Source organism: Apodemus sylvaticus, chromosome 9, assembly GCF_947179515.1.
Source record: "Apodemus sylvaticus chromosome 9, mApoSyl1.1, whole genome shotgun sequence".
In the NCBI taxonomy this organism is placed as follows: Eukaryota; Metazoa; Chordata; class Mammalia; order Rodentia; family Muridae; genus Apodemus; species Apodemus sylvaticus.
Window position 1 is genome coordinate 81724626 of NC_067480.1, and position 27681 is coordinate 81752306.

Below are 27681 nucleotides of genomic sequence, written 5' to 3' on the forward strand. Positions count from 1 at the left end.
TTCTCTAGCCTCCACTGACCAGTTTTTCATCCTGTTTGTTTGGGACAGGGTTTTTCTATGTGGTTCTGGCTGTCCTGGAACTCACTCTGTAGACTAGGTTAGCCTCAAAGAGATTCATCTGCCTGCCTCTGCATCCCAAGTGCCAAGATTAAAGGTGTGCACCACCGCCTGGAGAGTTTTCAATCCTTCAACAGAAAATGTGAAAATAATTGTAGACTACTCAGAAAGAAGAATCCAGGAGAGGGAGAAATATATATATATATATATATATATATATATATATATATATATATATATATATTAGTATTATTATAATATATAAATATATAATAAATATATATAAATGGAGACAGAAAGATAGAGCTGGAGAGGTGGCTCAGAGGTTAAGAGCACTGACTGCACTTTCAATAGGTTCTGAGTTCAATTCCCGGAAACCACCACATGGTGACTCACAACCATCTAAAGTGGGATCTGATGTCCTCTTCTGGTGTGTCTGAAGACAGCTACAGTGTACTCATATATAAAATAAATAATTATCTAAAAAAACAAAAAAAAAAAAACAAAAAAAAACCCAAAAAAAACAGGCACCAAAAAGCCAGCAGAGACAGCAAGAGGACAGGCAGTGGAGGGCACAAAGACCCCAGTGAAAATGTCACCAGGGACAGACAGTACGAGATCCCTCCTTAGCAATGGTGATACCATCCTCACCACAGGTACACAGACTTGATAGAGTGGCTGGTCCACTTTCCACGTAAACTCAGATCTGAAGATTTCATGAAGCTGAACTCCCAGGTGGCATCTCTCCAAGTACTGGCCATCCAGCAGGGATGCCAGGGCAGCTGCGGGGCCCAGGATTGGGGGCAGGGCACAGCTCCCAGATGAGCAGGAACTGGGGAGCCAGAGCAGGCATTTGGTTTTTGTTTTTTATTTCAGGCCTTACCTTAGCACACATTACCTGGAAAATCCTATTGTCTGCCCAGTGTGATCCAGACATACCCAGCCCTGGCCTGGGCCACCTACACAGCATGTTTCCCCAAACTAAGGTGTGCTTGGGGGTCTCCTGGCTCTACCACAGGGAGTCTCCTGGGGGGCTTCATGATCTAATGCTTAGGGACAGGAAGTGAGGTAAATTCAAACAGTCCATGCAGGGTATTGAGGAGAGCCCCTCCCCAGGATGAAAGGCTACGATGGAGAAGGCCTAAACCCACCTAAGGCCTAAGTCCCGGCATCAAACAGCGTTCAGGCCAGCGGGGAAGACTCAGTAGTAGTACTTAGCAAACAGTGCTTGCCTCTGGTCTAGGTCCTTCAAGAAACTTAAGAGTCTTCATGACCTATTATCCTTCTGCTGGCTACAGGCATAGAAAAGAGGAAGGGTCTGGGTGGTAGCGACATGTGCCTGGGAGGCAGAGGCAGGAGGAGCTCTGAGTTCCAGGCCAGCCTGGTCTACAGAGGGAATTCCAGGACAGCCAGGGCTACACAGAGAAACCCTGTCTCAGGAGGAGAAAGAAGAGGGAGAGAAAGAGAGAGAAGGGAGAAAGGGAGGGAAGGAGGGAGGGAAGAAGGAAGGAAGGAAGGAGGAAGGGAAGTGGTTTGGTGGTTTGGAGCCACCTGCTCTCTCCCCTTTCCTCCGTCTATAGGATAATAGGCGAGGGCTTTGACTTTAGGTTCAAATCCTGGCTCAGCCTCTTACTTGCTGAGTGACCCTTAGCAAATAGTATCATACCTACCAGGAGTAGTGGCACTTGGGAGGCAGAGGATGGGTTCACAGCCAGCTGGGTCTACAAAGTGAGTTCCAGGATGGCCAGAGAAACCCTTTCTCAGAAACCCAAAAGATAAAATAAAATAAGATAAAAAAATGGCATCACGCCCCTGATCCTCACCTATAAAATGGGAACAGAGCAGAGAATGCGTCTCCACTGGCAGCGCTCATAGCACGCATAGAGACATGGATCCAATCCCCGGCAAGGCATGAAATCAGTGTGGTGTGTGTCCTAGTCAGGGTCTCTAGTCCTACACAAACATCATGACCAAGAAGCAAGTTGGGGGAGGAAAGGGTTTATTCAGCTTACACTTCTACATTGCTGTTCATCACCAAAGGAAGTCAGGACTGGAACTCAAGCAGGTTAGGAAGCAGGAGCTGATGCAGAGACCATGGAGGGATGTTCCTTACTGGCTTGCTTCCCCTGGCTTGCTCAGCTTGCTTTCTTACAGAACCTAAGACTGCCAGCCCAGGGATGGCACCACCCACAAGGGGCTAGGACTTCCCCCCACCCCCACCCCCGCTTGATCCTAATTGAGAAAATGACCCACAGCTGGATCTCCTGGAGGCATTTCCTCAAGGGAGGCTCCTTTCTCTGTGATAACAACAGCCTGTGTCAAGTTGACACACAAAACCAGCCAGAACAGTAGTGCACACCTGTGAGCCCAGCACTCAAGATCTGGAAAGTCAGGGGCCCGGAGACAGCCCACCAGGTAAAAAGCATTTCTAAAAATTATCTGAGTTCAAGCCCTGAGACCCATGGTGGAAGAAGAGAACATGCTCTAAAAAGTTGTCCTCTGATTCTCACATGTACCCTGGCAAATGGGCTTCTACTCACACTGGAGGAGGAGGAAAGGAAGGAGAGAAAAAGAGGAAGAGAGGAAGGAATAGAAAGAGAGAGGGGAGGAGGAGGGGGAGGAAGAAGAGGAGGAGGAGGAGAAGAGGAGGAGGGGAGAGGAGGAGGGGGGGGGAGGAGGAGGAGGAGGAGGAGAGGGTAACATATGTCCATAATCTCAGCACTTGGAAGGTAAAGACAAGGAGGATCAAGGTCTTAGCTTTGTAGCAAGTTTGAAGCTAGCCTGGGCTACATGTTTTCAAAAACAAAACAAACAAACAAAAAAGGTGTGTGGTGGGAGTAAGACATGAAGACATAACCCAGGAAGATGTGAGATCATGGCTTTTTTGTAAATAGAAAACTTTTCAGGATAAAAGTTCAGGCTGAAAGTATAGAAGTAACAGCTTCCGGGGATAGTAGATTGAAAGGGAGGGACTTGCCCCAGCTGGGTGCTTGTCCCCCTGCCCCAGTAAGGACAGGCCTTAATTCTGGCAGATCAGACGGGCCAGGGCCAAAGAGCCAAATGAGGAGGAGAGTCAGGCAGCAGTTAAACCATTGCCCCTGACTAAAGACAGGATCCCCTCTGCATTGGAGAGTTCTGGGTGGGGGAGGGGTGGTCTCTGCTCCCCACCCCACCCCCACCCCGCCCTCCACCAAGAACCTTCAACTGTCAAGTACTGTGCTGTGTGTTAGCTGTTCTAGGTGTTCATCTGATAGACAGCCTTCAGCATGCTGAACTACTCAGGTAGGCACGCAGCCTGCCCTTCCTTCAGAAATGGGGCCTTGTCCCGCTAAGGCCTCGGACCGGGATCTCTCTTATCAGGCTGGATGATCTGAGAGTAAAGAGCTCACTTCTTTCTCAGGCTGTTAGGGGAAGAATAGGCAGTTGGCTTTCCTCTTTTATTTCACTGAAGTGTTGGTGTGGGTTGGGATAGCCCATACCTCTCCATCATAGCTGTCTGCCCAGGGGTTTGTGTAAAAGCCCATCAGCCACTAAAGATAGGGGAAACCTTAGGAAACAGAGAAAATCTCTCTCAGGCCTAGAGAGGCAGCCTTCTTAGTCCTGAAGTATCAGGTCCTAAGACACAGAGCAAGCCACTTGGATAGAGCCTGGCTACCGTCACATCCAGGATGGGTGGGCTGGAAACAGTGCGTGAAGGAGCAGCTGAGAAGCTGGGGGACAGGGTGGGGGCAGCAGAGGAGGAGTGTGGCTCAGCTCCGCCCCTCACCCTCAGCCTGAGAGAGGTGCAGGAGCCAGACTACTCTGAGGACAAAGGCCCCTAGACTTTGCCTCCTAGCTTCTGTGACAGGCTAGTAACTTGACCCCTGCATGTTTAGGCTTGAAGGAGACCCCACACCTCTCAAGTTTTCTGAAACAGCATCTCGGTTTCCTCTGAGCTCTGGAGATCCAGCTATCCACAAAACCATTGGTTCCCGGATTATAATGTAATAATAGTTTTAAGAATCACTGGGAGCGGGCTGGAGAGATGATGGCTCAGTGGTTAAGAGCACTGACTGTTCTTCTGAAGGTCCTGAGTTCAAATCCCAGCAACCACATGGTGGCTCACAACCATCTGTAATGAGATCTAATGCCCTCTTCTGGAGTGTCTGAAGACAGCTACAGTGTACTTACAAATAATAATAAATGACACTGAAAAATAAAAAAAAAAAAAAAAGAAAGAAAAGAAAAAGAATCACTGGGAGCCAGGAAGTGGTGGCGCATGCCTTTAATCCCAGCACTTGGGAGGCAGAGGCAGGCAGATTTCTGAGTTTGAGGCCAGCCTGGTCTACAGAGTGAGTTCCAGGACAGCCAGGGTTACACAGAGAAACCCTGTCTCTAAACTGTCCCCCCCCCCAAAAAAAAAGAATCACTGGGAGTGGGTCTGGAGAGAGGGCTCGGCGGTTAAGAGCCCTGACTGCTCTTCCAGAGGTCCTGAGTGCAATTCCCAGCTACCACATGGTGGCTCACAACCATTTATGATGGGGTCTGATGTTCTCTTCTTGTGTGTCTGAAGAGAGCAATGGTGTACTCATATACATAAAATAAATAAATAAATCTTTAAAAAAAAATCACTGGGAGTGGGGCTGGAGAGATGGCTCGGCAGCTAGGCGCCCACACGCCTCTTATAGGGGACCCAAGTGTTGGGCAGCTAACTACTGCCTCTAACTCCAGAAGATGCAATATCTCTACCCTCTGTGGGCATTTGCACTCAGGTACACATAGACATAATTAAAAAGACATCTTCTTTTTAATCACCTAAAGTTGGGATTGGGTATAATTAAGCTGGCAGAGTGAGAGTACTTAAAATAAACATAAAACCCTTAGTTCTATCCCCCAAACCAGTGTGAAGACAGACCTGTCATCTGAGCACCCAGGACGTAGAAGCAGAAGGCTCTGGGGTCGAAGATCTCCTTGGCTACATAGGGAGTTTGAAGGCAGCCTGGCTCTACATGAGACCCTGTCTAAAAAATAAACAAACAACAAAAACATAGTATTCATATTCACTGTTCCTACCACAACAAAAAGTGTGTGAGGTGTTTGAAATAAAGCACGGTCTATTAACAGATAACTAGACTTAGGGGATTAGGGGGCGGTACTCTTACTGTTTGATCTAGAGGCTGGGTTTCACTATGTGACTTAGGCTTCAAAAACAGGATCCTTGCCATCAAGGCGAAGGTGCTTGCCCCGAAGCATGATGACCTGAGTTCAATCCCTAAGATCCACAGGGCAGAAGAAGAGAACCCACACCTGCAGGTTGTTGCCCGGCCTTGGGACATATGCTCTGGCCCACACACAAATGAAACAAATCCATAAATGGACGCCACAGACAAGATCCTCCCACCTCAGCCTCCCAGATGCCAGGCTACAGCAATGTGCTACTAGGTTCTTCTTTGATTGAATTTTTCAAAAACTTACAGGCTCCTAGTCTGATGAAGGCTGCGCCCCACCTTCGGGGTTGGCGTTTAGTCTGATGGAGGAGGCAGTTTGATATGTAGTCACGACTCCCATGGCCTTCTGATTGAACTTCTGCCAGCTTCGGGTGTCTGTCCGTCTGTCTTAACTTGCCTCCCTCCTGCCATATGTTGTATGAACTTTTCAAATTTATGACACTGACAAACATGTACTCATCCCGGGTAAGAGAGACCCCAATGGGAGACTTGAGGTACGATTCCACCAAAGTCCAACTTGGTGAACCGATGGGTTTACTGGGTTTATCTGCATGTGAGGAGTTAGTTGCAGGAACATGGCTAACTCGGTTACCATTGCTGTGATGAAACTCCAAGATTGGAAGGCAAGTTAGGGAGAAAGGGCTCCTCCATTCAGCCTACCCTTCCACACAGCTCACTGAAGGAAGTCAGGACAGGAACTTCAACCACAGGATCCCGGACGCAAGAGCCGATGGAGAGGCACTGCTTACTCGGTCCTCTTTCCTATAGAACTCTGGACCATCACCAGCCCAGGGATGTCACCACCCACCATGGTCTGGGCCCTCCACCATCAATCATTATTTAAAGAAATGCCTTCTGAAGACATTTTCTCAACTGAGGTTCCCTCCTTTCAGATAACTCTAGCTTGTGTCAAGTTGACCTAAGACTTGTCAACACAGTGGGTGACTCCAAAATAAATGCGTAGCTGAGAATAAATGCGTCTCACCCTAGCATGGATGACAACTTCCTGGAAGCCACACAGATGAACCCACCTTGTGACTAACCTTCCACACTTTATACACTGCGGTCCTTCCCAAGACCACATGCCATTGGCAGAAACACAACCAGCGAGCTACGACGTACAGGTGAGGGTGGCTGAGACCTAGGTGAGGATCCAAAGACCTTCCACGACTCTTTCTTCTCTGAGGCCATATCAACAGGCCCCCCATCTTGGGAATCCATTGCAAACAATCATAGTCACGCTGATGAAGATGACAGCGGCTGGCTGGACTTGGGACAGAGTGCCTCACAACACCATGTGGCTGGTCTTGGGGTAGCTGTCTTCTTTAGAGATGCTTGCCGTAGCAATGGCGGTGGGGATGAAGTAGGGCGTACGACTCCCTGCTGTCCTTGTCAAGTAACAAGCTCAGACCCTGAGGACTTGAATGGCGATTCTAAGCAGGGTTTGCAGTCGGTATGAAATGATGCCCTGTGCCGGGCAATGATCGTGGACGGAGCTTCCGGGAAAATAAGGGAGTTACGGTGCACCTTCACTGCGCCAGTCTGCCCCCCAGTGAGGTCCAGTTCCCTTGGATGCCAGCACCTTCTGCGATCCTCTGAGAGCTCCAGCAGAGGCTAAGCTCCCTCAGTCACCATGCAGGCCTGACAGAAGCCTCCCAGGATGGCCCTGAGTGGGCGGCACCAAGAGCTTACTTCCCTGTGTTGCTGACCAGAAATCTGCCCCAGATTTCACAGCCTCGGCAGAGTCACGGACATCTCAGCTAGGTGACCCTTTGTCCACACGGAGGCAATGCGGTCCCAAGCATGGTAAGGCTGTTAGTTCGTCTACAGGCTCCATCTACTGGATGCCAATAGCAACCACCCTCCAGTTGCGCCAATCAAAAGTGTCTCTAGACATGGTCAACGGTCCTGGAACTTGCTATATAGACCAGACATGAACTCACAGAAATCCTCCTGTCTCTGCCTCCCAAGTGCTACGTCTTTTGTTGTCATTTTGTCATTAAATATACACGGGTGTTTTGTTTGCATGTACATCTGGGCATCAAGTAAGTTTCTGGTGCCCTCAAAGGCCAGAAGAGAATATCAGATCCCATGGAATTAAAGTTCCAGATGGTTGTAAGCTGTCATGTGGGTGCCAGGACTTGACCCTGAAGTCTCTGGAAATGCAGCCAATGCTCTAAATCCTGGAGTCACATCTCTAGCCCATGAATTTTTTTAAATTTTAAATTATGTGCCTATGTGTGGGTGTGTGCCAGAGGTGGCATCAGATTCTTTGGAACCGGAGTTAGCGGGTATTTTGTAAGCTTCATGTGGGTGCTGGGAGCTAAGCTTGGGTCCTCTGGAAGATCAGCCAGCAGCACTCTTAACTACTGAGCCATCTCTCCAGTCCCTGTGTTTCATTAATTGAGACACTGCCAGATGATGCTCTCCAAAGGGGCCAAGCTCAAGGTCTCCAAGGTCTTTACCTCCTCACCTTGTCATTCGTCCCATCTATGAGCATGAAAGGGACATCTCTTGGTGGCCTTGCTCTTCCAAAAAAAAAAAAAAAAAAAAAAAAAGCAAAAACAAAAAAAACAAAAACAAAACAAACAAAAACAAAAAAAAACCTATCCATACCATTCTTACTTGTTTTCTGAGGCAGGGTGTCATTTGATCTAAGTTTTCTACAAATATGATATTTGCGCTTTGACCCTGGAGAGACCACTTCACAGTCTTAGACCTGGCGCTAAGAATGAGGTCCAGAGTTTGGAGCCGAGCACCCCAATAACAAGCTGGGTATCCTGCACATGTCCTTAACTCCACTTCCCAGGGACCTGACATCTTCTGCTCCCCCAAGCACCTCCCATAACATCCACAAACGCAGACGTCTTTTAGATTTATGTTCTGGAGAGACGGCTCAGCAGCTGAGGGCACTGGCTGTGCTTCCAGAGGACTCCAGTTCAGTTCCCAGCGCCCACAAGCTAGCTCAGAACCATCTCTAACTCCAGTCCCAGAGGATCTAGTGTCCTCTTCTGGCTTCTGTGGGCACTGCATGCATTTGCCCAGACAGATATGCAGGCATATATGCACCTTCCCAGACAGATATGCAGGCATATATGCACCTTCCCAGACAGATATGCAGGCATATATGCACCTGCCCAGACAGATATGCAGGCATATATGCACCTGCCCAGACAGATATGCAGGCATATATGCACCTTCCCAGACAGATATGCAGGCATATATGCACCTTCCCAGACAGATATGCAGGCAAGGCACTCAGACATTTTTCTTTTTCTTTTTCTTTTTCTTATTAAATAAGGTTGAGTATGGTGGGACCAACCTTTAATTCTAGAACTTGGGAGGCAGAGACAAGTGGATTCCTGTGAGTTTAAGGTCAGTTTGGTCTACATGAGTTCCAAGCTGGCCAGAACTACTACATAGTAAGACAAGATAGATGGAGGGAGGGAGGGAGCGAGGGAAGGAGAGAGAGAGAGAGAGAGAGAGAGAGAGAGATTTATTTTTAAAAATGGGCTTGGAGGTGGCCCAATGGTTAAGAGCGCTGGCTGCTCTTGCAGAGGACATAGTTTGATTCCAGCTCTTACATGGCGGCTCACAGCCATCTGTCACTCCAATTCCAGGGGATCTCATGCCTCTTCTCCTCCTCCTCCTCCTCCTCCTCCTCCTCCTCCTCCTCCTCCTTCTCCTCCTCCTCCTCCTCCTCCTCCTCCTCTTCTTCTTCTTTGGTTTTTTGGATTCGGTTTTTTCGAGACAGAGTTTCTCTGTATAGCCCTGTCCTGGAACTCACTCTGTAGACCAGGCTGGCCTCGAACTCAGAAATCCGCCTGCCTCTGCCTCCCAGAGTGCTGGGATTACAGGCATGCGCCACCACCGCCTGGCTCTGATGCCTCTTCTGACCTCTGTGAGCTCCCGCAAGCACACGGTGCACAGGCACACACTCAGGCACACAAGCGAGTGCACACAAAAGTAAGTAAATATGACAAAACAAAAATCTCTGTGGCTGAAGATGGTCAGCCCCTGACCTCCTGCGTCTGTCCGCCTTGTGAACAGCTGCTGGTCCAGATGTGCCCACCTGCCCAAGCACAGTACCATTCCAAATTGGGTTATGTGTCTTTTTTACTGCACAGACATCTTTAATGCAGAAAAGGGGATGGTGGCTGCCATCAACAGCACCAGGCTCAAGGACAAGGGCATGGGCCAGCACCAAAGCGCCTACAACTATAAGAATCAGGACTATGAGGACCTCCGAACAGTGTGTCTCAGGAAGGGGGAACTGTTCGAAGACCCCTTTTTCCCTGCTGAACCCCAGTCTATAGGCTCCAGGGATCTGGGCCCCAACTCTCCCCACACGCAGGACATCTACTGGCAGCGCCCGAAGGTGGGTAATGGGAAAGAGGGGGGCACTGGGGAAGAGGGGGAGCACCAGGGAAGGGGGCACTGGGAAAGAGGAGGGTCCTGGGGAAGAGGGGGGACTGGGAAAGAGGGGGGTCCTGGGTAAGAGGGCACTGGGGAGGAGGGGAACCCTGGGGAAAAGGGGGGTCCTGGCACTAGACTCTGATGCCATCAAAGCTGGGAGCAGCTCTGCACACCCTTCTGCCAAACCTCCTAATCTAATGGGGGGCTGGCACCCAAGCCTGGCTGCCACACCCCAGCTGTGCTCAGGGATCAGCATCCCCCCTACTGCTCCCCTAGAAATAAGAGGTAAAGGGAGTTGGGGAAGGGGACCGTCACCTCCTGACATTCTTAGCCCTTTACCACAGGATATCATGCATAATCCCCAGTTCATTATGAATGATTTCTCTCCCACGGACATCTGCCAAGGGATCCTGGGTGAGTAGGGAATAGGGAGCCGGCCTCCAGGAGGAAAGTGGGAAGAGAAGAGACTGGGATGGGGCGGGGACAACTGGACGGCTCTCGAACCTGGAAGAGTGGGCTCCTCATTTCCCTATTCCTCCCCTTCCAAGAGATGACAATCAGCAGAAGTGTTATATGTGTCCTCTAGGTCCCTCCTGTCCTTGCTGCCGTCTGGTTTGGCAGTAAGCTGAGGTAATAAGGCTTATTATCTGTTGATGTATGATAAATTATCCAAAGCTTAGTAATTGGAGACAGGTGCAGAGATGGCCCAGCAGTTAAGAGCACTTACTAAAAAAAAAAAATGATGAAGACCAGAGTTCGGATCCTAGCACCCAAGTAACAAGTCCATTATCCAAAACCCAGTGCCCCTCTCCTTGCTGGCCTCCATGCACATAGAAATGCCCCATATACACACATGCACCACATGTACAAAGGAGTGCGCGCGCACACATGCCACGTGTGCACAGGAGTTCCCATACATCCCATGTGCACAGACAGACACAGAGAGACAAAATGAAAAAAAAAGGTATCAAACCAGGCACTGGGCTGGCTGCAGCACTAGGGTAAAGGGGGTCAGGAGTTTTGAGACTGTCTCAAACAACCGCAAGCAATTCTCACCCCAGAGCTCTCTCGGGGGAACCCCAGAAGCTGAGGGGCAGGTCTGCCTCAGAGTGGCTGGAGAGATTGCTGCTGAGGTCAGCTGCGCTCTGGGACCCTGGCCCTCTGAAGGCTGGATCCAGAGTTCCACGAAGGAGATAATACTACTGCCCTGTGCCTGAGGTCTCAGCACCTACTTGGCTGTCGGCAGGAGGCTGAGCCTCTTGCCAGAGGTTTGTCTAAAGTGGCCTGGGTGTCCACACAGCACTGGCTCCTACTTAGTAACCCAAGGGCTTTTTCTTTATTTGTTTTGTTTGCTTGTTTTTATTTATTCATTTGAGACAAAAAAAAAATCCTACTATGTAGCTTTAGCTGGCCTCAAACTCCCTATGTAGTCCAGGCTGCCTTCGAACTCACAGAGATCCATCTGCCTCTGTCGCCCAAGTGCTGGGATTAAACGTGTGCACTGTCACACTCAGCCCATTTGGTTTTTTTACTTAGGATGAAACCCAGCTAGGCAAGCGTTTTACCACTGATGTATCCTAACCCAACTGATCTCAGAGTCTCTGTCTCTGTCTCTGTGTCTCTGTCTTTCTCTCTGTCTTCCCCTCTCTCTCTCTCTCTCTCTCTCACACACACACACACACTCACACTAATCTCTACCATGTTTTGTTAGGAGCAAGCCCTGAATGTGACCCGTACTCAGGATGCAAAGGATTATGGGGCTAGGGTGCAGGTCAGTTGGCAAAGTACTTAGCTAGCACGCATGAAACCCTGGGTTCAATCGTCAGCGTCGCAGAAAACTGGGTCTGGTGGCATATGCCTATAATCCCATGATCTAGACGAGGCCAGAGGATTACTCATGAATTCAAGACCAACCTGGTCTCCATAGTGAGTTCCAGGCTAGCCAGGAGCCTTGAGACCTTGCGGGGGTGGGGGTGGGGGTGGGTGGGGGTGGGGGAGGTGAAGGAATTTAAGGTCATTCTTATTTACAATGAGCTAGCCTGGGCTATAGGAAACCCTGTCTATTAAAAAAAAAAGTAGAAGGTTTGGGTCATATCTTTTGAGGAGAAAAAAGTCAAAGGATTGTCTGTCACTGGTGCCAGGTGCTAAAACTTCTTTAGCATGGGCTATCAAATAATGGGACAGTGCTCTGGGGAGCAGGTTACCTCCTCCTCCCGAACTCCTCTTGCCTCACAGCCTCCTCCCTACCCTTCATCACCAGGGCAGGCACCAAGACCACTTTATTGTCTCTTTGTGGTAGGAAAGGGGGCAGAAATAAGCACAGCCAGAAGCCGAGGAGCCCCGGGACCACAGCAGCCTCTGTGCTCAGTGGCCCGAGGGATGCTGGGTAACGGAGGCCGAGAGGTCAGTGCCCCTCAGGGCCTGTGTGGTGATGACTGCAGAGTCTTTAGTCTTCCTGCCTGCAGCCTCCCACTGAAACCCAGAGGCCTCTAGTCTAGTCACAGAAACTTGCCAGGGCTCAAAGGCTTGGCCAGGCGCCGGAATTCACACCTCTTACCTGCCCACTGAGGACGGATCCCAGGGGACAGATGGTAGTAGATGACGGAGGCATGGCTCCGTGCTCCAACTTCAGCTAGTTCCTGGGCTCACAGTGGGATAGACACAGAGCGGGGTGTGTGTGTGTGTGTGTGTGTGTGTGTGTGTGTGTATGTGTGTGTGTGTCTGTCTGTCTGTCTGTCTGTCGAAGTATGCACACATGCGTATGCTGGTGCCCTCAGAGACCAGAAGAGGGCATCCAGTCCCTTAGGGCTGGAATTATAGGTGTTTGCGAGATATCTGATATGGGTGCTTGGAGCTGAACTCTGGTCCCCATGATAGAGCAACAAGACTTTTCTCTCTCTCTCTCTCTCTCTCTCTCTCTCTCTCTCTCCACACACACACACACACACACACACACACACGTTTCTTTTCTTTTCTTTCTTTCTTTCTTTCTTTCTTTTCTTTTCTTTTCTTTCTTTCTTTCTTTCTTTTTTTTTTTTTTTTTTTTTGTAGCCCTGCCCTTCCTGGAAATCGATTTGCAATCCAGGCTGGCCTTGAACTCAAAAATCCACCTGCCTCTGCCTCCTGCATGCTGGGATTAAAGTCATGTACCACTACTACCAGGCATGATTTTCCTTTTTAATGTTGTGTGTATGTGCATGTGAGTGCAGTGCCTTTGGAGACCAGAAGAGGGAGTTGTCGGATTTCCACTAGACCTAGAGTTAGCTGTGGTGGCAAATTACCTGAAAGGAATATTGGGAACTGAACTCAAGTCCTCTAGAAGGGAAGGTGTAGTCTTTATTTTTTTAAAGATTTATTTATTTATTATATGTAAGTACACTGTAGCTGTCTTCAGACACACCAGAAGAAGGCACCAGATTCCATTACAGAGGGTTGTGAGTCACCATGTGGTTGCTTGAACTCAGGACCTTTGGAAGAGCAGTCAGAGCTCTTAACTGCTGAGCCATCTCTCCAGCCCGGGAAGGTGTACTCTTAACTGCTGGGCATCGCTCTAACTCTTGAGTGGTTTGAGACAAGGTCTCGCTCTAGAACAGGAGGGTGACAAATGAACTTACAATCCTTTTAGCCTCCACCACCCAAACACTGAGATTACAGAAGTATTCCAGGAGACACCTTGGGCCTTTGGCCACTACCGCAACCTGTGCACAGAGTGGGAATGGGGGCCACAGAGAAAGGTTAATGGATATGTTCAACAGACAGGAGCCTGTCCTGAGAGCAATCAGAATGCTAGGCAGCCTAGCCCAACCCCAAACCAAAGCATCTTACCCGGATTTGTGACTTCCTTGACTAAACAAGTACATGAGTTCTTCATCCCAGAGCCCAAACTCTGCCTCAGTCTCCCCATTTAGCCCCTTTCCCAACCCTTCTCAGTGAAAAGGTAGAAAGATCTCTGCAGGGGAGATCCCTGGGCCTGCCCCTCTGGCTGGGGATCTGGGACCTCCACACTAGTGGGGTGCTCCAGGAGCCACCCCTCCCTGCCTGCCCTCAAGGGGACTGCTGGCTGCTGGCCGCCATTGGCTCCCTCACCACCTGCCCCAAACTGCTGTACCGTGTGGTGCCCAGAAGCCAGAGCTTCAAGAAGAACTATGCTGGCATCTTCCATTTTCAGGTAAAGGGAAGACCAGAAAGGGGAGAAGGGAGGGAGGGAAGGAAGGAAGGAGGGAGGGAAGAAGAGAGGGAGGGAGGGAGGGAGGGAGGGAGGGAGGGAGGGAAGGAGGGAGGGGAGAGAGATCATGTGTGTACTTATTTTGACACTGTTTAGGAATACTTTTCAATTAATTTTCAGAGAAATATCTGTTGATAAAAAAATCATGAAAGCTAATATTTAAAAAAGATTTATTTATTATATGTAAGTACACTGTAGCTGTCTTCAGACACTCCAGAAGAGGGCATCAGATCTCATTATGGATGGTTGTGAGCCACCATGTGGTTGATGGGATTTGAACTCAGGACCTTCAGAAGAGCAGCCAGTGCTCTTAATCGCTGAGCCATCTCTCCAGCCCAGAAAGCTAATTTTTTTAAAGCTCCAAAGAAAAAAATTAGCTGTTTGTGGCCCTCTTCCAGTTCTCATTCTCTCTCATACTCTCTCTCCCTCTCCCTCTCCCTCTCCCTCTCCCTCTCCTTCTCCCTCTCCTCTCTCTCTCTCTCTCTCTCTCTCTCTCTCTCTCTCTCTCTCTCTCTCTCTCTCTCTCTGTGTATGTGTGCACTCACGAGCCCATGTGCCTACATCCACAAGTGCACATTAGGTATTGTGACACTGAAAATCCCCACCACATAATTGGTATGACTTGGCCCTTTAACTGATAAAGGAACGATTCTAACTGGGATAAAATGGGGAGAGGATTAAAAGATCTCTGAAATCCCAACCTCCAGCTGCCTTTTTTTCAGAATAGGGAGTCAGTCTGAATGTGGGTAGGGTGTTCTTGCTACTGAGGCAAGACAGGAAGAGGGGATGGAAGGTGTGTGGATGGGGGGGTATTTTAAGGTTTAAGGCTTTTGTTGACTTTCCTCACCTAGTCTAAGGAATGACTGGGCCTTGGTCAAGATGGCTTAGTGGATAAGTGCACTTACAGCCAGGCCTGGCAACCTGAATTTGATCCCTGAAAGTTGTATGGTGGAAGGAGAAAAATGACAGACAGACAAAAGACAGACAGACAGACAGACAGATTTCACACACACACACACACACACACACACACTATACATATATGCCTATACACACATATACCCATATTTTTTTACAAAAATTCCAGTGTAAGAATAATTGCTGCTGGTATGGTCTTGTCCTGGCCACTAGAGGGCGCGCTAAGGACAGAGTTCACCTGTAAGGAGACAAATGCCCCTTTGCCACTCACAGCTTTGGCAGTTTGGGCAGTGGTTTAACGTGGTCGTGGACGACCGTCTGCCTACTAAGAACAACAAGCTGGTGTTCGTGCACTCCTCCCAACGCCAGGAGCTCTGGAGCGCCCTGCTGGAGAAGGCTTATGCCAAGTGAGTTGCCCAGGCCAGGAACCAGGCTAGTCTTGAGCCGCCTGGCTTTGGCTGCCGAGGAAGGAGGGAGAGGCCACTAACTGAACCTGAGGAGGAGACAGGCCAGGACAAGGCATGCCTCACTCCCCTCACCATTGTACCTGACTGCTCCCTCCAACTCACATCTCCTAACAGTGCCCTATCTGCCTGCAGGCTGAACGGCTCCTACGAAGCGCTGAATGGAGGAAGCACTATGGAGGGCTTGGAAGACTTCACCGGCGGTGTAGCGCAGTGCATTCGGCTCCAGAACCCCCCTCAGAATATGCTAAGTCTCCTCAGGAAAGCCGTGGCGAAGTCTTCCCTCATGGGCTGTTCCATCGAAGTAAGCCCCCGAGCTGGGTTGTGGCTCCCCGCCCCAAGCCCAAGGCGCTTTCTCCACACATCTGACCACTAGCTACCCCTTTCTCGAACTCATTTTGTCTGCTTGTAGTGCAGAATGGCTGTTCCCACCAGGCATAGCCTCTGCGTTGTTTCGACTTTCTCTTTAGTATTTTCTGTGACCCATAATGCAAGTTTTCATAGCTTATCTTCTCCAGGGAGAAGGGAGACGATTCCAGAAGGGCAGTGACCTTTATTTGATGCATTCACCACTAGACCCTGGGACTTTGAACGATACCCAGCATGCAATAGGCACCCAACAAATATTTGTTCAAATAAATAAATGTACCCAGAGTGCTTCCATATAACAGCGGTTACGGGAGGGGGCGGGGCATTTATTGAAAAGGCAGAGGAGAACTTACTTCCTACAAAGCCTTAATGCAAATGCTTATGTAAGCTGTACTGGTAATACCGAAGGAAACAGGAGACTAGATGCCTTTCTGCGGGTGAATCACATACCATAGAATATAAACAACAACAGCCCCTAAAGGTAGGGTGAAATCTGCCTCCGTATGACCTTCTCGTAATGACAGCACCATCCTGGAGTATTAATGATGGTCATGGGAGGAAGGACAGGATGAGGGGGGCCTGGCCACAAAGGCCCTTTAGAGATACAAACAGGAAAGACCATGACCCACGCCCTTGTTCTGGTGATGGATCTGTGAAACTACGTATGTGACAAAGCTGCAAAGCCAACCACTAGTGACCAGTGACACAGCTCAAAAGGGGCAGGAGAGGCAGCTCCATGGTCTGCTTTTCCAGAGGACCAGGGTTCAATCCCCAGCACACATGGCAGCACACAGCCATCTGTAACTCCAGGAGATCCAAACCCTTCCTCTGACCTCCATACACACAGTGCACAGACACACACAGTGAAGACACTTATACACACACACACACACACACACACACACACACACACACGATTCAGAAGCTAGAAAGATGTACAGGCTGCATCAAAACCAGCATCCTGGGGCTGGCTTTGTTCTATGAGCTTTCTGGGTTTTTTGTTTTGGTTTGTTTTTTTTGTTTGTTTGTTTGTTTTTTGTTTTGTCCTCCTACCAGTTTATTTAGGCTTTTGTTAGGTTTATTTAGGTTCTTGCTTTTGTTTTCACTTTTTTGAAACAGGGTCTCACTATATAGTCCTGGCTGGCCTCAAACTCACAAAAACTTGCCTGCCTTCACCTCTTAAGTGCTGGGGTGTAGGCTTACCCCTATACAATTCTGCTTGTAGTACAGTTGCAAAATGGACAGAGGGACTTGGGATTAGGGGCACACAGGCTCTCCCTGTGCTGCTGTAGGAGAATCAGCAATTGCTTCCAAATCTAAAGTACAGGGGCTGAGGAGAGGGCTCAATAGGTGTTTGCTCTCCGTGTAAGATCTGAGTTCAAATCCCCTGTACCTACTTTTAAAAAAAGAAAAAAGAAAAGAAAAATCCAGCATGGCCGTGTGTGCCTGTAGCCCCAGTGCTGAGCGTAAGGACTTGGAATTTGGTGGTCAGCCAGCCTATCCCAAAGCCATACACTTTAGGCTCGGTGAGAGATTATGTTTCACGCGTAAGACAGAGAGCGGGAGGGATGGCTCAGGGGGGGTAAGAGCACTGGCTGCTCTCGAATGGACTTGGGTTCGGTTCCCAGCACCCACGTGGTGACTCACAAACCCCTGTAACTCCAGTTCCCGGAACCCAATGCCTTCTGGTCTCCTAGGGTACCAGACACACCTGTAGCACAGACAAACGTGCAAGCAAAACAAGCATACCCATAAAATAAAAGGAAGCATTTATTTTAAAAAATACTGATAGCAATGGCAGAAGAGACTCAGTGGCTCTCTCTGGCCATTCTCATATTCACCACGCACACACAAGTGACCTCTATACTCTCTCTCTCTCCCTCTCTCTCTCTCTCTCTCTCTCCCTCTCCCTTCTCTGTGCCCCCTCCCCGTGTGTGTGTGTGTGTGTGTGTGTGTGTGTGTGTGTGTGTGTGACGTATAAGCAAGGTATAGTGTCTCATGTCTATAAACTCTCAAGAGGCCAGGCAGTGGTGGTGCATGCCTTTAATCCCAGCAGAGAGGCAGGTGGATTTCTGAGTTCGAGGCCAGCCTAGTCTACAGAGTGAGTTCCAAGACAGCCAGGGCAGGAGAATCAGGAGTTAAATTGTTGGATAGCCTTGGCTACATAGAAGCTGAGAGCTTATAGGGCATGTCAGACACGCCCCCATAGATGTAATATGCGTGTTATGAATCACATAAACAATATGTGACTCATAGGATTTCCAGGCCAGATGTCAAACGCTTTCTCTTCTTTTCTGCAGGTCACCAACAACAGTGCCACACAAACGATGACCCGCAACAAGCTCGTGAGAGGGCACGCTTACGCAGTGACTGGCCTGGAAGAGGTGAGTGCCAGCTAAAGGCTGCCCTGAGGAGGGTCACAGGTGTGGAAGAGCCACCCACCCCTGCCTGTGTCCTGAGCATTCACGCCTCTCCGCCCCCAGGTCTACTACAGAGAAAAGTTGGAAACTCTAATTCGGGTCCAGAATCCCTGGGGCCGGATTGAATGGAACGGAGCCTGGAGTGACAAGTAGGGGCTCTGACTCGGAGAGAAGGGACAAAAGAGAAGGTTTCCTGTGGAAGCCAAGGTCCCCGTGGGCGGGCTCGGGGCCAGCCCTCGTCCCCAGTGCTGCTGCGAGGTTTTGTAAGACCGTTCTTCCCATCCCTGTTTTCTCTCCGCAGAGCCAGGGAGTGGGAAGAGGTGAGCACGGACGTTCAGCTACAGCTGCTGCACAAGAAGGAAGATGGGGAGTTCTGGTCAGTGTGGCTTGGAGGAGCCTCAGACTCCCCACAGGCATCCCTCCTGGGCTCCCTACAATCTCCTCTGTGTTGTGTGCCTTGGAGAGGAGGTGCTCGGGTCCCTCCATAGTCAGGGCCTGGAGGTTTGGCGGCTGTGGAGTGTGCCAACCGCGCTGTCTGTACTCCCGTCCCAGGATGTCCTATGAAGACTTCATGAGCAACTTTACATTGTTGGAGATCTGCAACCTCACCCCGGATGCGCTCTCCCCCCGGGATTACAAGAGCCGATGGCACGCGGCCTTCTACGAGGGCAGCTGGCGGAGAGGGAGCACTGCAGGGGGTTGCAGAAACCACCCTGGTGGGTGAGGGCAACCTGGGAACTAGGCCTGGGCAGGAGGTCACAGAGTCAGGGTGGACAAGGGCAGCGTCAGTCAAATGCCACAGCCCCCAGGAACCCAGGCAGACACGTGGCTGCTGGGGTCTCCATGCACCTCAAAAGGGCCCAGTCAGGGACAGAAGGCCCTGGCCCAGCACAGCCATCTTGACCTGCATCTTCCACAGAGACGTTCTGGAGCAACCCCCAGTTTAGGATCTCTCTCCCAGAAGTGGATGACCCAGAGAGTGACTCTGAGAGAGACGAAATGGTTTGCACCTGTCTGGTGGCGCTGATGCAGAAGAATTGGAGACATGCTCGAGAGGGACCCCAGCTGCTCACCATTGGCTTTGTCATCTTCTCGGTGTGCTTCCTGGTCCCCAGCCACCGGTGCTGCCCCTTGGCTCCTCCTCCTCCTGCTCTTCCTCCTCCCCCTTGGCTCTTCCTCCTGTTCTTCTTCCTCCTCCTGCTCTTCCTCCTCCTCCTCTTCTTCTTTTGCCATGTACAACAGGCTGGTGTCAAACTCAGTGATCCACCTGCCTCTATCTCCTCAGTCTGGGGTTAAAGGTGTGTGCTCTTTTGCTTTTTCTTTCTTGCTTTCTTTTTCTGTTCTTTTATTTGTTGTTGGGTTTTTGTTTTGGGGTGTTTTGTTTGTTTGTTTTGGTTTGTTTTGATTTGGTTTGGGGGGGTTTTGTTTTTGTTTTTATTTGAGACACTGTTTCCCTGTGTAGCCCTGGCTCTCCTGGAACTTGTGCTGTAGACCAGGCTAGCTTTGAACTCAGAGATGTGTGCTTCACCTCTTAAGGCCCCTGTGAGCACGAGTCACCCCAAAGGCTGCACGGCCCTGCTGCTGAAGTGGTGGTATCTTGTGCTTTTCACGGGCCTCTGTGCCCTCTCCCTCTCTGTCTCTCTCTCAGATATTTTGCCTGCCAGTATGTCTCTGTACCACACAAATGCCTAATAGAACACCCACAGAAATCAGAAAACCATGTCAGACCCACTGAAGCTGGAGTCACAGTTCTGAGCCACCACGTGTGTGCTAAAATCAGACCCAGGTCCCCTGCAAGAGCAGCCAGTGCTCTTAACCTCTGAGCTGAGTCTTCTCTTACACCATCTGGCACTTCCTCTGCGGCAGGCATCACCCCAAAGCCTCGACCATCCCAGTCATAGGGAACAGAGGAGTCTAGGAGCAGAGGAGAGGAGCACACAAGCTCACACACGGAAGGGGCAGAGGTGGAGACTCCAACAACACCCCCAGCCAAGTGTAGCCTCAGCCGCTCCATCAAAACTTCTCACTATAGAGGCCCAAAGAAGTCCCCAGTCTGCATTTTCCAAGACCAGTCATGGCTCACAAGATCCCCAAAACACACATTTGGGGATTATACATTAGACAGGTACTGAACACTGAACAAGATCCTAACGCATGCGTGCCAAGCACCTGGCCAGTCTCCAGGAGCTCAGCAGTAAACAGCTTGCCCAGCACATGGGACACCCAAGGCTCCATCCCGAGGGGAGAAAACTGGAAATGAGAAAACCCAGAAGTGGGGCAAAGGGCTGCTTCTCCCATGCAGCGAGTTGGCTATCCAGTTAGTACAGTCTTCTCAACATGGGCAGTCCAGGGGTTGGGGCCAGCAGGAAGGGCTCAGTGAAGAAAGGCGTGTGCCTCTTAGCCTGACAACCTGATCTCAGTCCCCCAGCCCCACAAGGTAGAAGAAGGCAGCTATTCCCTCAAGCTAATCTCTGACCTCCCCATGCATGTCACGGGCAAGCACACATCCACAACATACATACATACATACATACATACATACATATATATACATGCATACATGTCAAGGTTAGGGGACGGCAGCACTTGCTACTCTTCCAGAGGACCTGCGTTCAGTTCCCAGCACCGACAGGGTGGCTCACATCCTCAGGAATGCATATGCAAACATGCAGGCAACACACTTATATAGATAAAACAAATAAACCCGAAAAGAATTTTTTTTTCAAGATTTAAGAGTACACTGTAGCTGTCATCAGAAGAGGGTGTCAGATCTTATTACAGATGGTTGTGAGCCACCATGTGGGTGCTGGGAATTGAACTCGGGACCTTTGGAAAAGCAATCAGTGTTCTTAACTGCTGAGCCAGCTCTCGAAAAGAATTTTTAAAAGGTCAGTGCTCACTTTGGCCTACACAAGGATGACACCCAAAACTCACCAAGCCTTATTTTCCTTATCGAGAAGCAGGAAAATATTGTGAAAGTATTGAAGACACAGCCCAGAGTCAGAAAGCTAAATGCCTGTGGAGCTTGGAGCTTTTTTTTTTCTTTTTTCTTTTTTCTTTCTTTCTTTTCTTTTTTTTTTTTTTGAGACAGGGTTTCTCTGTACAGCCCTGGCTGTCCTGGAACTCACTCTGTAGACCAGGCTGGCCTCAAACTCGGAAATCTGCCTGCCTCTGCCTCCCAAGTGCTGGGATTAAAGGAGTGCGCCACCACCGCCCAGCTCCTGCGGAGCTTTTTACGCAATAAAGAGCAAAGCTCATTAAAAAAAAACAAAACTCCAACTTTTTTTAAGGTTGAGGGAAGATGTACCCAGCCTCAGCACCCCAGCACACGTGCTAAAATCAATGTACCACGAGCTAATGAGCCGTGTGGTGGCCTGTCTGCAATCTCAGCCTGTTCAAGGGGCAGAGAGAGGCTGGAGGATGGTCATGAGTTGCAGGACAGCCTGGTCTATACCGTGAGACCCCGCCTCGAAATAAGATAAACCAGGGTGTTGATAGCCTCTGCAGCGGGTCCTCCGCTCTCCTCTGTGCCCGCTGGGATAATTGAATACCACAGGCAGGCTAATTTATAAAGAAAAGAGGTCCACTTACCACACTGCTCAGGGAGACACTCTGCGCAGACAGCAGTGGCATCTGCTTGGTGTCTGGTGGGGGCTTTAGTAGGTCTAACTTAGCCTAGGTTAGCCTTGGCCTTTCCAAGTTGCCAAGGTTGGCCTTGATCTCCCAACCCTCCTGCTTCTGCCAGATGGTGGGATTGTAAACCCTTCTGTCCTCCACTCCTCTTCTTTCTCTGTCATCTTCTCATGTAGGGACCGCTGTCACCCGCTACCCTGCTGGGTCGTGCAGTCTCTCTGCTCCAGCTGCCGCTAGCAGGTCTGTGAGCAGCTGGTGCTTTTGCTGTGCTCACGGCCATCTCACTCTAGCTCGCTTGCTTCTGAGACAGGGTCTCTCTGTGTAGCCCTGGCTGACCTGGAATGCCCTCTGTAGATCAGGCTAGCCTCAAACTCAGAGATCTGCCTGCCACTGCCTCCCGGGTGCTGGGATTAAAGACATGCACCACCACCACCATCTGGAGAAAATAATGCTTTTTAATTTAATTTATTTTACAGAGCCTCTCTATGTAGTCCTAAATAGCCTGGGTCTTGCTATAGATCATAGACCAGGCTAGCCTCAGACTTGCAGAGGTTTGCCTCTGTCTGCCTTTCATGTTAGGAGATCAAAGGTGTGTACCACCACACAAGGATATTTGAAAAAAATGTTTTTAAATGCGTGTCTGCGTGCTCATAAATAAAGGTGCCTGCAGAAACCAGAGGGGTCAAGAGTTCAAGGCCAGCTTTAGCTACATAGTTAGCCAGGCTAATCTACATGATACCTGTCTCCAAAAAAAAAAAAAAAAAAAAAAAAAAATCAAAGCAAAACCAAGCATTGTAACTCATGGGCAAGAAGCCCTGGGTTCTGTCCCCAGCCATGCATAAAACTGGGCACGGTGGCACAGGTTTGTAACCCCAACATTTTGGGAGGTGGAGGCAGGAGGATCAGATGTTCAAGGGCATCCTCAGCTACACAGCGTATTCAAAGCCTGTGGATGCAAGAGAAAGCAAAAGGCAAGACTGCAATCGCAGTTGCTCTCTGTCCCCAGTGTGGCAGTCACCTGTTTCTGTAGGTGACACTCTGTGGACACACACTTCTGTGGACACACACTTCTTGGGGCCTTGCCCCAGCTCTCTTGCTGTTTTAGCAAAATCGTCTCTGCTCCTCTGGGACTCTCACCTGTCTTTTTCTGTCTTTTTTTAAAAGATTTATTTAGTATCTGTAAGTACACTGTCTTCAGACACTCCAGAAGAGGGCGTCAGATCTTGTTACAGATGGTTGTGAGCCACCATGTGGTTGCTGGGATTTGAACTCAGGACCTTCGGAAGAGCAGTCAGTGCTCTTAACTATTGAGCTATCTCTCCAGCCCCTGACTCTTCTGTCTTTAACCTGGACTGATAAAAACTCTACCTCTATAAACTTTGGGCAAACTGTACTTTGAAATCCCAAACTGACAAATTCTTTATGCTATGCCCCACCCACCCACCGCCATTGCTCCAGTACCCCAATGAACCCCCAAACGGGCTCTAATCCATGTTCACATGCATGCACACACATAGGCACACGCAGTGCACACTCACCTAGCTGATGGCCAGAGCCCCTTAACTGCCCTGAAGATCTGACTCTCTCTCTCTCTCTCTCTCTCTCTCTCTCTCTCTCTCGTTTTTTTTTTTTTTTCAGGTTCCAAAGGAGGTACAACAGGCTTACTTCCTGGCAGGCATCCAGCCCCCCTCCTGGTCACAGATGGGTTGGCAAGGGGAGGGATCTTGAGAAAAGTTCTGGGGACCCCTGAGTTAGGAGTCTAACTCCTATTACACAATGGTGGGAGTCGGGGAAGGATGAGACCATACTGAGTTTGTGAGGGTGTGGGAGATGCACAGGCCCCAGCAGTGGTCCTGGTACCCACCATCAATCCTGCCCACAAGATGGCTCATCTTGGGAGGCACAGTCTCCTTGCTCTCCTATGCTGGTCCTGCACCCACCTCCAGGGTACATGCAGTTTCAGAACCTCCAGGACATCCACCTGAAGAAAGACTTCTTCGTGAAATACCGGGACCATGGCTTTTCAGAGATCTTCACCAACTCGCGGGAGGTGAACAGTCACCTCCGGCTGCCCCCGGGGGAATACGTCATCATCCCCTCCACCTTTGAGCCCCATAAAGATGCTGACTTCCTGCTTCGGGTCTTCACGGAGAAACACAGTGAGACCTGGTGAGGGGCCAGCCTCGCTCTGGCGAGGTTCCCTGCCCAAGGGCAGCCAGGTGTCAGATTCTGGTCCTCCTTCATATCAATCCTATGTTATATTCATGGAAACTGAGGCATGAGGATGTGAGGTCTAAATTTGTGAGCCACCATATGTTTACTGGGAATTGAACTCAGGACCTCTGGGAGAGCAGTCAGTGCTCTTAACCACTAATCTCTCCACCATCTTAACCACCATCTCTCCAGCCCCTCTAAATCTGTAATAGAAATAGGAATGAAAGTAGGGCCCAGATTTAATGGAGTATTAGGTACTGTTCCATCTACAGTGACAGGACCCGTCCCAAGACCACCTCCTGTCTCTGACCCCCAGTTACCCCTAAGCCTTCACTCTCTTATGCCCAGGTTGCTGGATGAAGTCAACCGTGTTGAACATCTCCAAGAGGTAACAGAAAGCTCTGGGCTGGAGGGGTCAGACGCATGAAGGGTGTTTTAAAGACTGGCTCCCTTCATCCCTTTCACTAGGAGACTGTCACTGACCAGGATCTGGACCAGGATTCTATACAGTTGTTTGAGATGGTGGCAAACGGGGTAAGAGGGCCAGAGGCAGAGGCAGAAGGGAGGCAGCCACAGGGCTGCAGGGACTGAGCAGGTGATTGATCAGAGCAGGTGATTGATCAGAGCAGGTGATCAATTACAGCTGTGTCTCCTAGGCCAACGAAGTCGATGTGTATGAGCTACACAATCTTCTCAACAAGATGTTTACAAAATGTGAGTGGTTCACCCCACCCTCATGGCTGACCCTCCCCCACCAGGTCCCCCCACTGTATTCATCCACCTCTTCTTCCTACCTCTTCCCTCTCCCAGTCAAGAGCTTCAAGATGACGGGCTTTAGCTTGGAAGTCTGTCGCCGTATGGTCAACCTCATGGACGTATCTTTCTGGCCCGTGGCAAGCCTAATGGCTGCTTCCCATCTCCTCTTCCCCCGTCCAAGCCTGACTCTGAGGTGGCCATCTCTCCCTCCAGCCTCAGTGCCCTTCCTGTGACAGGGATGAGATCTGGTGGGTAGCTAGAGATCCCATTTCAGGATGTTACCATTCAGGAACCCCAAGCCTGTGTGGAAGCCTTCTGTTTCCTTGTCCCCAGAATGCCCTGTTTCCTCTTATCCTTGACTAATCTCCCTAGAAAGATGGTTCTGGCAAACTGGGTCTTCCTGAGTTTGTGGTCCTGTGGAAAAAGATCAAGAAGTGGACAGTAAGGGGCCCTAAAAGAGACAGCCAAGAGGCATGGGAACGGACAAAGAAGCCATTAGAATAGTAGAGACACACAGAGATACACAGACACACACAGACACACACACACACACACACACACACACACAGAGTCAAACTGGTTAGTAACCAGTAGAGCCTGTTATAGTCACGAAGGGTGCCTGCAGTAAGCACTGTGCAGAATACCAACATCCCCTACCATGCTTGGGATTAACTCTTTAACCACTAGAAAGCAGGAACATTAGAGATTCAAGTGGTGGTGGTTGGGGGGGAGAAGAGTCTAGGGCAGATATCATAAGCCCATCATGTGTCTGTCTGTCTGTCTGTCTTCAGGAGATCTTCATTGATTGTGATCAGGACCGCTCAGGGAACTTGAACTCCTACGAGATGCGCTTGGCAATGGAGAAAGCAGGTGGCCAGGGAGCAGGAGCCGCAGAGGCAGGAAGCTGGGAGGGTCCCTGGGCCGGAATTCTGCCCTCACTGTCCACCCCCCCCCATCTGTCTGCTAGGCATCAGGATAAACAACAGAGTGACGGAGGTGATCGTTGCCAGGTACGCGGATGACAACATGATCGTGGACTTTGACAACTTCATCAACTGCTTCCTAAGGCTCAAGGCCATGTTTGGTGAGTGAGGCACAGGCTCCCTCCTGGTCAGGCCAGGAGAGCTGGCTTGCTCCCACACCCGTTCATCCTGAAGCCTGTTGTTAACAGAACCTCTCCCACACAGAGCACACACCTGACCCAAGTTCAAATCCACAACGTGCCAGGGATGTGACTTCTGTCTATACCCCCATTTCCTTCTCTAGAAAATATGATATGGATATAATCATTCTGCCCCAGGGGCCGGAGATGGAGCCCAGATGGTAGAGTGTTTGCCCAACTGGCAACAAGCCCTGGTGTGATGACATATACCTTTAATTCCAACACTCTGGAGATGGGGCAGAAAAATCAGGAGTTCAAAGTCATCTTCAGCTACAGAGCGGGTCTGAGGTCAGCCTGGGTCAGCCAAAAGACTCTGTTTCAAAAAATAAATAAGCCAGGCGGTGGTGGCACACGCCTTTAATCCCAGCACTTGGGAGGCAGAGGCAGAGACAGGTGGATTTCTGAGTTCAAGGCCAGCCTGATCTACAGAGTTGAGTTCCAGGACAGCCAGAGCTATGCAGAGAAACCCTGTCTCGAAATAAATAAATAAATAAATAATAAATAAATAAATAAATAAATAGGCAGGCAGTGGTGGCACATGTCTTTAATCCCAGCACTTGGGAGGCAAAGATAGGTGGATTTCTGAGTTCGAGGCCAGACTGGTCTACAGAGTGAGTTCCAGGACAGCCAGGGCTACACAGAGAAATCCTGTCTCCAAAAACCAAAAAAAAAAAAAAAAAGAAAGAAAGAAAGAAAGAAGGAAGGAAGGAAGGAAGGAAGGAAGGAAGGAAGGAAGTTAGGAAGGAAGGAAGGAAAGAAAAAAAGAAAAAATGAAAAGATTGTCCCAAGTATTTAAAAAGCCCCTATTTATAATTCTTGAACTTGGGAAGCTGAGACAGGAGGATCATAAGTTTGGGCAATGTTGGCTACTTAGTGAGACTTTGAGTTCAAACCGTAAGGAGCAAGAAGGCTCAGCTTGTAAGAGTGCCTGCCACCAAGTCTGAAGACCTGAGTTCAACTGCCAGGGCCCACGTGGCGGAAGGAATCAACAACCACAGGTTGTCCCCTGACCCCACGGGTGCAAGCTGTCACATGGGGTGTGCACTTGCATGCCCCTCTCACACACAATAAATAAATGTAAAACCATTAAGTCAGTACTCCCCTTATCTTCGCAGGACTGTAATCAGAGTAAATGTCTCTGGGCCAAGCGCTCTGAACCAAGCCTATCTCCTAACCAGGGTAGTTGGGATTCATTCCTGATGAAAAAGGAATACCTCTCTACTACCTTGCAGTTTCTCCTTTTTGAGAGCGGGTCTTTAAGACCATCATCTCAGCTCTAACCTCGTTCCCCACCCCCACCCCGCGCCTTTTCCATAAAACAGCGTTCTTCTTATCCATGGACACCAAGAAAACTGGTTCTATTTGCTTGAATATAAACCAGGTAAGAGGGAAGGAAGGAATGGGCAGAGTGGCCGGGCCACACCCTGAACCCCTCCCCTCTAGTCCCGCCCACTCCCCATCCTCTGCGGAAAGTCTTCTGTTCTCTGCTCTCTTTGCAGTGGCTGCAAATAACCATGTGGGGGTAGGGAGATGCGGAGCCTGGCTCTCTCCTTCCTCCCTGCGGTGCTCCGGCCAGGATAGTGGATCCTCCTAGTCGCTCTCGCTCTCCAGTGCCCCAGCGCAGTGTTTACTCCGTGCCCCTGCCCTGGGCTGACGGGAACTCCAACCCCCACCTCCTACCCCTCCACACTCTAACGCCGTTTTTAGACTAAAAATTAGGTGGATTCTCTCCCAGTTTTTCTCTGGCGATGGCAGCCTTGCAGCTTAGCGTTCCCGAAACTGTCAGCTCACACCCACCCGCTAGCCCGCCCTCCTGTCAGGAATCCTATTGCCTCCCTGC

The 27681-nt window shown here is 49.9% G+C and overlaps 1 protein-coding gene across 1 annotated transcript; it reads left to right on the forward strand.

The window, feature by feature from the left end:
• The first annotated feature begins 3323 nt into the window (after positions 1 to 3323).
• On the forward strand, positions 3324 to 27681 carry Capn11 (calpain 11). The gene is made up of 22 exons (XM_052192141.1): positions 3324 to 3339; positions 9392 to 9642; positions 10025 to 10094; positions 13730 to 13848; positions 15097 to 15230; positions 15423 to 15591; positions 17957 to 18040; positions 18140 to 18225; positions 18378 to 18452; positions 18629 to 18792; positions 18996 to 19173; positions 20111 to 20120; positions 23667 to 23878; positions 24272 to 24311; positions 24392 to 24457; positions 24580 to 24637; positions 24734 to 24798; positions 25052 to 25120; positions 25471 to 25549; positions 25647 to 25763; positions 27164 to 27222; positions 27341 to 27681. Exons 1-22 carry the CDS (start codon positions 3324 to 3326, stop codon positions 27365 to 27367), a joined length of 2148 nt encoding a protein of 715 aa, XP_052048101.1. The 3' UTR covers positions 27368 to 27681.